General features: G+C 40.4%; 2 protein-coding genes across 2 annotated transcripts in view; both read left to right on the top strand.

Annotated features, from left to right (window-relative positions):
* Positions 1-3,048: 3,048 nt before the first annotated feature.
* On the top strand, positions 3,049-5,387 carry cunh15orf48 (chromosome unknown C15orf48 homolog). The gene is made up of 5 exons (XM_024136027.2): positions 3,049-3,131; positions 3,283-3,341; positions 3,623-3,711; positions 4,130-4,190; positions 4,928-5,387. Exons 2-5 carry the CDS (start codon positions 3,300-3,302, stop codon positions 4,994-4,996), a joined length of 261 nt encoding a protein of 86 aa, XP_023991795.1. The 5' UTR covers positions 3,049-3,131; positions 3,283-3,299; the 3' UTR covers positions 4,997-5,387.
* Positions 5,388-14,483: 9,096 nt separating this feature from the next.
* LOC112068817 (anoctamin-4-like) overlaps positions 14,484-15,278 on the top strand; it is a 49,392-nt gene continuing 48,597 nt past the window's right edge. Inside the window, 1 exon segment of the mRNA XM_070438313.1 lies at positions 14,484-14,945. Within this exon segment, the coding sequence (XP_070294414.1) occupies positions 14,705-14,945 (241 nt within the window). The 5' untranslated portion in view covers positions 14,484-14,704.

The following is a 15,278-nucleotide window of genomic DNA, read 5'->3' on the forward strand; positions in this document are numbered from 1 at the left end:
TTTGACACAAGATAAACCGATACTACAAAGCCTCATTTCAGTCTTAACTAAATTTTGACCAAATGTGTAGTTACTGCTGTTTTTAATTGTAATGTTTTTTTGTCCATTGTGTATTTCCGTTAGCGGAATATTTAGATAAAGCCTTGAATAAAAGAAAAAGGGATACCTAGAATTAAATTGTACAAATATTTAGCTTCTATATGTGGTAAATGGCACGTGTGTATATAGATTGTGTATAGTCTTGTATCCCATATCAATCTTCTCTTTGTGCCAGACTTGGTTCAAATACCTTCTGGTTCTTTTTTTCTGTATTTATTTATCTGTCTATGTTATGTATGCCTTCCAGGTGACTACCTCATGAAGCTGGTTGAAAGAATGCCAAGAGTGTGCAAAGCTGTCATCAAGGCAAAGGCTGGCTACTTTGAAAAGCTCAAATATAAAATATATTTTTATTTGTTTAACACTTCTTTGGTTACTACAGGATTCTATATGTGTTATCCCATAGTTTTGATGTCTTCACAATTATTCTACAATGTAGAAAATAGTAAAAATAAAGAAAAACCCTTGAATGAGTAGGTGTGTCCAAACTTTGTAGGTGAAAAATCTGTCGATTTGCGAGGCACTTAACCCTAATTGCTCCTGTAAGTCACTCTGGATAAGAGTGTCTGCTAATTGACTCAAATGTAGAATGTAATTTGCAAAATAACTAAGAATTAACTTACTTATTTTTAAATAATTTTCAACATATAACATTAAGGTGTGGGAAATGTACTGTATTAAAATGAACAATAGCAGGCTTATTTCGCTCCAGTAGCTGGCATATTAAGACTGGTCTCATAGACTAGATGTAACATAGTAAATGTAAATTAAGCAACAATGAAAGGAGGGTAGTTGGTCGGGGTGGATGGGTTCGAATCTCATCATGTACAATTTAGCATTTTAGCTCATTAGCACTTAGCAAATGCTTACTACTTTATAGCTACTTTGCAACTATGTACTTAGCATGTTAGCTAACCCGCTTTGCATTTCATAACATACTGTATATTTTCCAAATGTGTAACTTATTGTACGAATTGCAATTTGTAACATGTCATTCGAATTGTAATTCGTAACATATCATATGAAATGGATAATGGACATCCACAAATTAATACATGCCATACGAAACGTAACATATCATACTAAATGGAGTGTCTCGGATTTATGTACAAAATAATACGAAATGCTCTGAGACCATGTTGCAGAAGTTCACAGCTGGCTATGCCTCTGATTGGTTATTCCCCAATTTACAACAATGTCAATGAGTGTCATCACTATCTTTTCATTGCAGTTGTTATAGGGAAACGAAGCTTCTTGAGGATTGAGGCTTTCCAGCCTATTGTGTCGAAAATAGGTTCATTACTCGAGGCTTTGAACAACACAGTGTACACTGGTGGCACATGCTGGTCAAAATAATTTAGAACAGCCAAATTATTATAGATGACGTCCCACACGCTGTAGCACGTGTGCAGAGTAGCCTTTTTGTCTTCTACCAAAACCATTACCAAACCAGTCAGGTGGTTGTTAGACGAAACAAAACTTTGGACATCATTGATCACTTGCTTCTGATAAAGAGATACAGGCATCGCCACACTGCTTTGAAGTACACTGCTTAGCGACTTTGAATGCCTTGGAGCTCCGGTATCAAACATAACATCACTACGTTGCAGTACTCAAACGGTGGTGATTACCAACTGAGAAAAACTTTTATGAGTTGATTTTACTTCTGTCTCAGTGTTTGTCTGGGCAGTGTCTTAACGTCATTCTAAGAGCTGGACGTTTTTTTTGTCTTAAAACACGTTTTAACAGGATTCCTAAGACCTTTTCTGAGATGCTTTGTGAATATGGGCCCTGGTCTCGACCACTCCGCATTGGTGAAGATCATCATAAAGTTTAGTCCGCTAGGTTTGTGAAGGCATTCAATGTATTCCAAGTTCTATGATCCTGTAAAAATGGTAAATTAAATTATACAATGATACAATTTCCAAACAAAACAGTAGGATTAGATAACACGATACACATATACTGAACAAAAATATAAATGCAACATGCAACAATTTCAAAGATTTTACTGAGTTTACAGTTCATATTAGGAAATCAGTAAATTGAAATAAATTCATTAGGCCTTTATCTATGGATTTCAAATGACTGGGCAGAATCAGAATATGTTTTTTTCCCCATAAAAGGGCTTTATTACAGACAGAAATACCCCCCTCTCCCCTCTGGCAACAACGACATTCCTGCAGTCACCATTCCATTTGCACGCTCCCTCAAAACTTGAGACACCTGTGGTATTGTGTTGTGTGACAAAACTGCACATTTTAAAGTGGCCTTTTATTGTCCCCAGCACAAGGTGCACTTGTGTAATGATCATGCTGTTTAATCAGTTTCTTGATATGCCAGACCTGTCAGGTGGATGAATTATCTTGGCAAAGGAGAAATGCTCGCTAACAGGAATGTAAACAAATTTGTGCACAAAGTTTGAGATAAATAAGCTTTTTGTGTGTATAGAACATTTCTGGGATTTTTTATTTCAACTCATGAAACATGGGACCAACACTTTTTACATGGTGCGTTTATATTTCTGTTCAGTGCAGTTGAAAACGATGTGTTTGCTTGGTGTCTATCAACGACTGACTGCAACATATAATTTGTTGGTCCAGTACAGGTAACCACCAGGTGTCACAATAAACAAAATATAAGGGTTTTCTAAACATATTTATTTTCCCTAAATAATAGCCTCTTTGCATTTCATACACAATTTAAACGCATTTTATTTTCTATCAAAATAGTTCTAACAATTATATTTACTTGAAAGAGTTATCTGCTTTCAGGGCGCTCAGAAAACGTGCAACAGAAATGCACTTGGCATTTTCACCTTGAACATTTGAAACCACAGGGGGGCGATGCGCTCACACTCACAGAGGAAAGTTGATCAACCGCCGGCTCAATTGAAACGCTGTGAAGGATTTCGATAGCGAAAATGTCTACGTGCTTTACAACTCGTATCACCTCTGGTCGGATAGTAGCCTACTTCAATAGACATTCAGGATGCTCTGCTCACAAGGACCTTGGGACTCTGGCGGCAGCAGGTGAGACGGACAGCATCTATAGACCTGTTGCCTTATAGGATGGACCTACACAGATTAAATATTTGCTAGACAGAATAATACTTGTTACCAGATTAATATTCGACTCAATCATTTAAAACAATACTACGTGTTTTCTTTTAAATACCTGAAGGGAATTTGAAAATAAAAATGAAGTCTGGATTTATTCAGATGCTGAGGAAGAGGAAAGAGGTGAGTTTCTCTCTATTTCTTGTTTTGGATCAGTGTTTCTATGGTTTCTGATTAAGGTTATTCATTATTCCTATCCTAGCAAGGTTATTCCCTGCAAGAGTTTAAATTAAATTACAAATAAATAATTTAAGTTGTATTTATTTATGGGAATTCCATTTCCCTTGCTTCCTGAATTAAATTATGTAGACCCCAATTCTCAAATAGAGTTAGGACCAACCATGCTATCCACATATAAGGGTATGAGGCCCTTATCCTGACAGCTGCGTGTTTCTCTCTCCCAGCTCATTCCTCTGATCGGCTTCGTGGCATTGGCTGCTGTAGGAGCCACCTCTGCCTCACTCTACTTCCTATTTACAAAGAATGATGTCATGTGAGATTTTATGTATTTTATCATGTATTTGCTGTACATTTTTATGGCTTCCTGGACCCAAATAAACCTAGTACTTTACTAACCATTTTTGTGGAGATTCTCAATTTAGTATTTTTAGTCCAGGGTAAGATTTAATCTGGGTCTGGGGAATCCACATTTCTTCTTATTTGCATGCGCATTATATTTCCTTGTGTGGCTATTTCATTGTGCTTCTAATAATGGGTACGATAAGAAACTTGAAGTACTAACCCGGTATGATCTCACTTTAACTGTAGCCCCATGCTGATTTCATTAAGTGGATTTGTTTATCAGTCTCTGACAAGCCTGCCCCTTTAACTTTATATTTCGATAAAGACAAACCCTGGCATAGCAGGCAGAGATATATTCTGTTTTAATAATTTCTCTAACTTTCTTTCAGTTTAAATAAAAGCACAAACCCTGAACCCTGGGAGAGACTGGACCCATCTAAACCACAGAAGGTGATTGATAACATTATAAACACTTTTTATGTCTGTCTATTTCTTACCTATCTATGTTAGTATTGACATTTTCTTGCTTTTTTGGCTTAATTAGTGTACTTTGTATGCTTTACATTATAAACACTCTTCATATGCCTAGTTATTTCTGATAGAGGACCACTCTAAGTTGATATTGATATTGGTATGGGTATTGAGACCACTCTGTGGGTAATGTTATGGGTATAGGTTGTGTGCCAATGCAGTGGTTCCTCCTCTATTCTGCTGAGTCACACAACAGAGAAACGTTGCCAAGTAGGACTATAACTTACCATAAAGGGCTGGGCACCCATCGGGGGGCGGGACATCTCCCATTTCTACTGTAATCTAAAAGTAATTTCAACTGTTATCTAAACATCTGTATTCACAGTTGATTCATTGCATGGGGACCTATTGATAAAGGAGGCAGATGCAGTAGTGATGATTTGATGCCCTGTGGGATTGATTGACTGTGGATGTAGTAGGAAGCTAGCAGGGTTGGGGTCAATTCCATTTCAATTTTGTCAATTCAGGAAGTTGACTGAAACTGTAATTCTAAACAAGCAATGAGGAAAACTGGAACTGGAACTTTACTTTACTTTGTCAATTGACTAAATCTAAATGGAATTGACCCCAACGCTGGTGAGTATTTGTAGTAACATATGACCAGTAGTGTTATTGTTGTTGTTGTGTAAGTGTGTGTGGTTTTCTCCCAACTGCAGCTAGTCACTATCAACCAGAAATGGAGACCCATTGAAGAGCTGGAGCTGGTGAAGAGTATGACCAAGTGATCTCTCTATCTTTCTATTTCTCTCCATTCTCTCCCCTTCCTCCCCCCTCCATCCTGAATGAGGGCTGCGTCCCTGCCCTTCCTGCACCCCTTCCCAGTCTAGCAGAATCCTTTCTGCCCAGACTAGATTCCCTGATACTTAGTGGGCGGAAACGCTTCTGCTATACTGGTGGGGTATCCCTGTGCTCAACACTGTCCCCAGGACTGAGGATGTCCACAGCTGTAGTGTTACTTACATCACCAGGCTGTAAAGAGGAAAAGCTGTCTGTCTGTCCCAGTGATGTAACTGCACTGTACTGCACTATAGCTGACTCTAAATGTGACCAAAGCTGTTTGTTTGTGAAACAAACTGTTTGTCTGTGTGAAATAAAAATTATTGCAATAAAAATGTACCATTGCTCGTGTTATTAATGAGGAGTGTCTACATGGAGTTAAGTACGTCCATTCTGGTGGTTGTTTTCAAAAGCTTGTGTCCCCAACTATCATCAAGGTAACTTTATCACAGCTCTGTCTGGCTTCTCTCTGTCTCTGTCCCCAGAAGTGTGTCTGATGGAGACATTAACCTGTGTAACGAAAGCCCTTGTGCCAAACTGTCCTTAAGGTGACATCATAGTTCTGTCTGGCTTCTGTCTGTGTCCCAAAATGTCAGTCTAGAATTAGTATTCAGAAAACATTATCGGCAATGCATTGTCTTGACTGATGGAACAGTCCTAATGCACCAGACTGGGCTGCTTGGAGCCAATCCCTCTCTTAACATGATTACTGATTACAGTAATCAGGCAGAGGGAGAGCAGGATGGGGATAGAGTTACCCTCAGGACACTGTGTGTGTGTGTTGTGTCTGTGTGCAGAGACAGTCCTCTTACTGGTTGGTGGAGCAATAACACCTACATGTCCCTCTCATAAAGCGTTATTATTATATTACCACTTACTACACGTATACACTGAGTGTACAAAACATTAGGAACATCTGCTCTTTCCATAACATAGGCTGACCAGGGGAATCCAGGTGAATGATCCCTTATTGATTAACTGTTAAATCCACTTCAATCAGTGTAGATGGAGGAAACAGGTTAAAGAAGGATTTTTTTATGCCTTGAGACAATTGAGACATGGATTGTGTATGTGTGCCATTTAGAGGGGGAATTGGCAAGACAAAATATTGAAGTGCCTTTGAACAGGTTATGGTAGTAGGTGCCAGGCACACCGGTTTGGGTGTGTCAAGAATTGCAACGCTGTTGGGTTTTTCATGCTCAACAGTTTCCTGTGTGTATCAAGAATGGTCCACCACCTAAAGGACTTCCAGCCAACGGCAGGCCAGTGGTCATTGATGAAAGAGGACAAAGGAGGCTGTGACACAAATTGTGCAGAGCAACAGATGGGCTACAGTTAGTCAACTGACAGTCCAGTACAATATTTGTGCCCAAGGACCGATAAAAGAATGCACAACTAGTCATACATGAGTGGGAAGCATTGGAGTCAACATGGACTAGTATCCCTGTGGAACGCTTTTGACACCTTGTAGAGTTCATGCCCCGACGAATTGAGGCTGTTCCGGGGGCAAACAGGGCTGCAACTCAATATTAGGAATGTGTTCCTAATGTTTTGTACACTCAGTGCATGTGTGGGGTACAGAGATGAGGTAGTCATTCAAAAATCATGTTAGACACTATTATTGCACACAGAGTGAGTCCATGCAACTCATTATGTGACTTGTTAAGCACATTTTTACTCCTGAACTTATTTAGGGTTACCATAACACATAGGTTGAATACTTAATGACTCAAGACATTTCAGGTTTTCATTTTTAATTAAATTGTAAACATTTTAAAAAACAATTCCACTTTGACATTATGGGGTATTGTGTGTAGGCCCGTGACACAAAATCTCTATTTAATCTATTTAAATTCAGGCTGTAACACAACAAAATGTGGAAAAACTCAAGGGTGTGAATGCTTTCTGAAGGCACTGTAGCTGCCATTACCACAGATGAGCATGTGTCATTTAACCACTGGGTGAGCCTGGACAGGTAGACTCCCTGTGAGGCAAAGTCTGTACTCGTGTTACCTCGCTACCCATATATCAACAGATATTTCTCTATAACCATATCAATTTGAGATCTCAAGTAAAAAAGACTGTCCATATTACCACAGAAGCTAAATAGTCCATCCTCCTCTCCTTGAGGTAATCAATGATCTGATATGACTGGATGGGTGAAAGCTATACAACAGAACCCTTGCTTACACCAATTCGATTGTGTGAGATCTGCACTTACCTAGAGGAAAGAGGAAAGAAATGAAAGGTGCACATGTAAAGGGTTTGAATAGGGTCTGTGTGTGTACGTGACAACAGTCTCACATACACACATCCTGCCCCTCACACCCCTGTCTTGTGATCAGGAAGTCTAGCTCATTGTGACTTAGGTGTCCGCTCCACTCCATAACCAGGGCGGAACTATCATAACACTGACTGTGTTTCCTCTTGGTTGTTGGGATAGGCAGGGTTTGTAACCGTTCTAAACTGATCACCCAGGCCAAGAGCAGAGTGCAGTACTAAAGTTTTGTGGTGCTCCAGAACAAAATGTCAGGTGGAGGTTGTAAATCTCTCGTCTGAGGGAAATGTAAACAAGAAGATTGCCTAACTAACCACTAACAGACTTGCTCTGTTGCCTAGAAACCAGACTAGTCACAGTGTGGTGGTTATTAGTATAGAAGGAAAACAGGCTAGTCAAGTGTAGTGGTTATCACCATGAGTGTTTGCTTCACTTCTTCCTAACTGTGACACCTAGGCTCAAGTCTGGCCAGAACACACCATACTGCTGACAACTACGCCATCTAGTCGTGTTAGTGTAATACAACAGCACAAACAGGATCTCACCACTCCAGTATTCCATAGAAGCAGAAGAGACCACAGACAGCACTCTTGTCCTATAATATATCAGTCAATGTCAAAACCCGAATGTATGACCTCTGTCATTGCCATATTATAACTAATCATGTTAATCTGACTCACGTCTCTCTGCCTCTTCCCACTGGGCACACACTGGTTGACTCAACATTGTTTCCATGTCATTTCAATAAAATCACGTTGAACAAACATGGAATTGATGTTGATTTGAAATATGTGCCCAGTGGGGTCCTTGTATCTAATAACGTATCAACTTTCTAGGTGAGTTTTCAAAATACTATTTATTATTTCAGAATGTACTAACAGGTTCTTCATTCACATGTTTCCAGTTAACATATATTCCAGGTGAGACAGTGACTGACAGTTATGCTGCATTGTTTAGTAAAAGAAAGCGTGAGTGACAGACACAAAGACAGATCTCACTCTCTCTGTCTCAGTCTAGTGATAATTTAACTCAAGATTGATAACCAAGGCTCATTCACACACAAACTAACAGCTGATCATGTGATCAATGACTGGCCAGTACTGCATCCTGAGGTTATGAAGGGAATGGGAAGCCTGGTGGGAGGAGCTATAGGAGGACGGACTCATTTTAATGGCTGGAATGGAATAAATGGAACTGAGTCAAACATGTGGCGTCCATATACTGTACAGTTCCATTTATTTCATTCCAGCCAATACAATGAGCCTGTCCTCCTGTAGCTCCTCCCACCAACCTCCTCTGGAAGGAGGAGGTACCACTTAGAATGCATTCTAAGTACCACTTAGAATGCATGCCCAATACATAGGCTGCATCCACATGTTTTAGGCTAAGCGGTGGACTCTCTGCAGTTTGTGCAAGTGTGTGTAGCCCTGTTCCTGTGAGTCAGGACCTGCTCGATGCAGCTGGTCAGGCTGTAGGTATGGAGCAACAGGTGTCGGGCCTTGGCCTGCACTGGCACTAGAGGGCACTAGAATCACAATACACAGATAGAGAGCGTTAGGACATTGTCTGTTTCTCAATTAATCTTTCCTCGATTCCTCACATCCTCTCTCCTCTCTTGATGCCTCCTTGGCCCTTTCTCAATTGGATTTCCTCGATTCCTCACGTCCACTCCCTCCTTCCTCTCCTTGCCTCCTTTTGAAGAAGTTCAAAGGTAATCGAGGAGGTGAGGAGAGGAAACATGGAAACAAATTTGCTTGCATAAAATTAGACTCCTTCTCCACTAGCGCAAATTATGTTTATATAATTGCATGCATGCTTTTCTCCTCTGAGAAAACAAGATACAATAAAAAAAAATTGGACATCAACACATACACTGAGTCTACAAAACATTATGAACATGTTCTGTTATTTCCATGAAAGACTGACCAGGTGAATCCAGGTGAAAGCTATGATCCCTTATTGATGTCACCTGTTAAATCCACTTCAGTCAGAGTAGATGAAGGGGAGAAGACAGATTAAAGAAGGATTTTTAAGCCTTGAGAAAATTAAGACAGGGATTGTGTGTGTGCCATTCAGAGGGTGAAGAGGCAAGACAAAATATTTAAGTGCCTTTGAATGGGTATGGTTGTAGGTGCCATGCGCACAGGTTTGAGTGTAAAGAACATTAATGCTGCTGGGTTTTTCAAGCACAACAGTTTCCAGTGTGTATTAAAAATGGTCCACCACCCAAAGGACATCCAGCCAACTTGATACAACTGTGGGAAGCGTTGGAGTCAACATGGGCCAGCATCCCTGTGGAACGCTTTCGACACCTTTTAGAGTACATGCTTAGAATATTTTATGTTTTGTACAGTCAGTGTATAATGGTCATGGAATTAGTATAATGCATTTTAATTGACACAAAACATAGCCCAAAAAATGTCTGCTCACTACACAGGTAAAGTAGTGCATGAGAGCGCTTTCGAGAACACCGAATGTGAGACTTTCAAGATGGTGACACGGTAGAAATGTTACAAACTTAATTAACAGTGTTTTATAGACAAACTGAGCAAGATAATGATTGCGTCTTTAGCATGAATGTAAAAAAGCACTATTGCTAACACATACAAGTGCGAGCTCTCAACTGAACATGAATGAATAGATTCAGAAATACAAATAGACCTATTCCACTCTAAGATCACTCTGCTGAATGACAATACAAGAGGCACGAGTGTCATACTGTAGTACCTGGTGGTAGGCTATGTGCAAAAGCGTGTTCATAACCTATGGCACACAGCATTTACTTGCTAGATAGCCTTGGAGATCTATTTAGTGGGAATCTGTCATGCTACAGATAGCCTTGGAGATCTGTTTAGTGGGAATCATGCACCATGGCCTATTTATGCATCTACTCACCGGCATACCCCCACCCCCTGCTGCCAGAGAGAGAGGGGGAGGAAGGAAGCCTCTGAGTCAGCACTCCGCACAGCCTTAGTGGAACAAGCCCTCAGATTGCAGACACGTGAACCCAGATAGAAAGGCAACGATGCGTCCAACTCTCTGTCTCTCCTTAGGTAACACACGTTCCTGCTTGATGTGTGTGGGCTACTAACGGATGGCTTTCATAAGTGTTGTGTTGATGTGGCTAATAAGATTCAGATTCAATTCAAACACAATAACTACAACAAAGTTTCTTGTCAAAGTTTCCAACACAACAACTTGTACTACACATGTTCTGCAACTTGACATGGTCACATGTCTTTTGTCCTGTTTGGCTGAGCTAGCCAAAGAAGCTGTGACTGCTTAGTTTTCCAGCTTCAAGGATGATGGCTTCTGGGCCTCTTTCTGTATCTAGACTATACTCTTTGGCTGTAAGGAGGCACTGTAGGCTACTTGGTGAGTGAAATGAAGACGTGCAGCTGTGTAGTGAGGCCTAACACTACTCAAGCAAACAAAAGACACTGCTGTTTATCATGCAGCTGCTTGGTGTGAAGTGACTGACATTGATCGTTTCTCACCTTGACACAAACACACATACACACACATTTCGTGTCAGGTTGCCTTTTACTGAAGCTGTACCCTGGGAAGAGCCAGGTTGCCAGATAAAAGTGACTGACTGATGTCCCTTTTTGATATAAGAGGAACCCATAGTCTTGTTTCATTCATATCAAATGACTATGATAATGTTGTAGCTCATCAGAAAAMATGTATTGTGTTTCACAGAAATTAGAGGTAAACTTATCCCACTCTTTATGGGTCTGATGGTGCGACAGTGCAGGTGACCCCAAACAGTCTCTTCAAAATGTACTTTGAAGAGAGATAACTGTTTCGTGGTGAATAATAACATTGAATGTGTAATTGTGTGAAATACACTCTTAGAAAAAAGGGTTCCAAAAGGGTTCTTTGGCTGTCCCCATAGGGGAACCCTTTTCGGTTCCAAGTAGAACCATTTTTGGTTCCAGGCAGAACTTTTTTGTGTTCCATGTAGAACCTTCTGTGAAAAAGGGTTCTACATGGAACCAAAAAGGGTTCTTCAAAGGGTTCTCCTATGGGGACAGCAGGAAAAACATTTTTTTCTAAGAGCGTAGATGTCACGCCCTGACCATACAGAGCCCTTGGTTCTCTATGATGTAGTAGGTCAGGGCGTGACTAGGGGGTGTTCTAGTATGTCTATTTCTACGTTGGTGCTAATATGGTTCCCAATTAGAGGCAGCTGTTTATCGTTGCCTCTGATTGGGGATCATATTTAGGTAGCCATTTCCACACCTGTGTTTTGTGGGATATTGTTTGTGTTTAGTTGCCTGTGTGCACGTCATGACTTCACGTTTCGTTGTTTCTTTATTGTTTTGTTTGTTTCACGGAGATTATAAATATGTGGAACTATACTCATGCTGCGCCTTGGTCCGCTCATTACGACGAACGTGACAGTAGACACTGATATGTGAAGTACTGATTGAATTCAGCATAAGAGAAGCAAAGTATATGGCAGCATAATCTGCCAAACATTAAAGGATGGTTTTCCAGCCAAAGATTTAGACTATTAGTCCTGAATTTAAAAAGTACTTTACTTGGAGATTCTCCATTGAGCACGCTTTAAGTCCAGGACTAGGCTTAATCTGGATCAGGGAGACCATCCCTCAACCCTTAAAGGCCCAATACAGCAGGATATGTTACCTGAAAACTAGCTGTTATTGGCAGAGAGGTTTGGAACTTTGTTTGTTATTGGTCTATTGTAACAACCGTCGTCGGGAGAAGGAGAAGAGGACCAAGGTGCAGCGTGGTAAGTATTCATAATACTTTTAATAAATATGAACACTTGAACAAAAACAACAAAACGCCAAACGAACAGTTCTGCAAGGTGCAATACACAAAACAGAAAACAACTACCCACAAACACAGGTGGGAACAGGCTACCTACCTACAACGATTGACAGCTGCCTCTGATTGGGAACCATACCAGGCCAAACACATAGAAATACATAGAATGCCCACCCCAACTCACGCCCTGACCAAACCAAACTAGAGACATAAACAAGGAACTAAGGTCAGGGTGTGACATCTATTAACTTCACCACCTGGAGGAAAGCCAAAACTCCACCCATGCAAAACCTGCTGAAATTTCAGCCGGCCTTTTCAAACAGCTCTTACACTAAAAGGGCATTATCATAATTTTCACAATCTCACAGTATTATTTCAACCTCATAGTGTAGAAATAGCATATAAACACAGAGAAATCAGTTTTTTGACTGCACTGGCCCTTTAAAACAGCCCAGCTCTAACTTTTCTATCTTTTTTCCCCTTTTACACTGAAAAATGTGAAGGTAAAGCGAGGGATACTTGCAGAAGTTCCCTGCAAAGCCAAAACCCTAATTTCAAGTCCCCAGGTCCTTCATCTTATGTTTGGAAATGTAGAACATGGCATTGAGGATATCGGCCTTTGAGTAATGACCTGACGGAACTGGGCTATTTCCCCTGGGCCAGAGGGCCTTCCTCCACAGTGCTGTGCTTTGCTGAGGAGCTTTTCCACCCAAAGTTGATAAACACGGACACAAAAAATTATTAAACATGCTCCACATTTTTCCTGTATTAAGATGTTGCAATGCAGACTGTGTCCTATAAATTTGTTTTTTATGCCCATGCTGAAAATCTATTTTAGATACCTCCATGTTCGTTTTAGACATCGATTTAGCTGAGATTCCACTTCACAGCATCTGAGCAAGCATATAATGTATAGTGCACATACTTTTCATCGCTGCACTGAAAAGTTTTAGCCTAGTTTTTAAAGGACTCTTTAAGTGCAAGTGGCCAACATTTTTTTTTAACAAACTTGCACGAGTCAACATGGTGTTTTTAAGCTGTACAGGGTGGCAGAAGCTGCTATATCATATCAAACTGTCATTCTGTACTACATGAAACTGAATGGTGGAGCAAAAACATGGAAACAACATTTGTCTTCTTGACCCAAAAGACCTTGACCTTAGCCTAGATGCCATAAGTAGATTTTCTCATTAACCTCTTACTGCAAATTAAATTCACATGGACATTTTAGGGTGTGGCACCATGATCTTAATGGATTGGTTGTGGATCATATCAAACTTACAAGCATTTCGCTACACCCGCAATAACATCTGGTAAACACGTGTATGTGCCCAATACATTTTGATTTGATTTGATCACGACAGGTGTGTTGTAGATATCCTGTTGAACACCAAAGATCAGTTCTGGTGATCCAGGATTATACCATTTTGATGACACCACTCCACAGGTCGATAAACACTGGTATTCCTCATTGGTAGAATCATCTGAGAATTTGATTGCATAAGGGTTTTGGAACAGTTGCATAATAAACAGCTCCCTCCAATGTGAAATCCTGACTAAAATATTGAGACTCAAGGTTATAGCACAATCTGACAGTGCTGAAAGATGCCGTGTAACAGCTCTGCACCTAGGTGTTTATCTGTGTTAATGATAAAAGCCATCTGTACTCACTGTACCATGCAAACCATCCACAATGTAGAGTTTATGTGTAATGCATTCATCTACTTATATTTGACTGCTGATTCATTCATAAATTTTTATGTAGACATTTTGTGCAGGATAATCCCCTCTTTGAGAGAGTCCGTAATTGCATGTAACCACAGATCTACAACAATAATCATTTGGTGGGTGCTTATAATTATTTGTCCTATTTTTTGTGCATATCCCAACTCCCCTTGAGACACCCTCAGGGTGGTATCACTGGTTACGCTATCCCTATCCCAACCCTATCATTTCGGTTGAAAACTCAAACACTGGCTTTAGAACTAGTTAAATTAAAATAGGCTACTTAATGCCGCCATATTGTTCTATAATAGCATTATACACACAGTGTGCTATACGCTACATCATTTGTTATTTGATGTCAGTCAAATGTAGGCTACTTTTCAATAAAAGGTTGTGTGCTTTATTAGAAAATGCCTCCAAGGTTCAAATATATTTAATGGGCTTAGGCTACAGCAATATGCTACACTTACGGTTAACTTATAAAGATGCATCTTTTGTAAGTCTCTAGCTGTAGGAACACGTCCATCTATTGATCTGCAGCCTATGATCAGTCAGGAGAGTGTGGCAGGGTGCCACCTGGACGACGTGCATGAAAACCACGCCTGTCCCAAACTCTTCGCCCACTGCTAAATCCATCGACCTTATTCTCCAAGCTTTCTGGGAGGACGAAGTCAGGGTGGACGATACCAGAATGGCAAACTAAATTATACATAATAAACCGTTATATATCCTGAGTAGTTGTAGGCTAGGTTCTGTATTTATTTATAGTCATTAAAATATTACCTACACGTGTGCTCGAGACATGTAACGTTAGGCTGGCTAACATATCCCAGGCTTTGAATTGAACTTGCTGGTGATGATGCTCGTGGATCATGAATGTTCTGGTACTGATGTTCGGTTGGTTCGTCAGCTCAACAAGGGTATGAGGATTCAACCAGGGATACGCAACCGGGGGACCGAGCAGCAACGGGGATGTAAAACTGGAGACGTCAATGAACATATTGTTTGTCTGCAATCTCAGGATGAAACGGGACGGGTGTGTCCTGGAAGCCCAGCACTGGCGACAGACACGCGGCTATCCTCCTGTTCCACAGCAGGTAAAGTCCAAAGAAAGCGTTGTATATTATTTTCGGTAAGGTTTTCAAAGTAGGCGACACGAGATTAATGAAAACAAACGAATAACCCCTTTACACAGAAGCGCTTATATCTGATTCTGTAGATAAGTGTTGGTGCATGGGTGGTGATACAATGTAGCAAAATGTACAGTGTGCTACAATTTACACTAACATCCCACACTAACTTTATATTAACAATTTAAGAGCAGCCATAAGCAAGCACACAGAGGCTTAATATAAATCATGTATAGTCCTGATGAAGCCTAAATGTGATTGTTTTTCTATAGGCCAACTCTGAGAGTTAATAAAACGTTA

Source organism: Salvelinus sp. IW2-2015, unplaced genomic scaffold, assembly GCF_002910315.2.
Source record: "Salvelinus sp. IW2-2015 unplaced genomic scaffold, ASM291031v2 Un_scaffold743, whole genome shotgun sequence".
NCBI lineage: Eukaryota > Metazoa > Chordata > Actinopteri > Salmoniformes > Salmonidae > Salvelinus > Salvelinus sp. IW2-2015.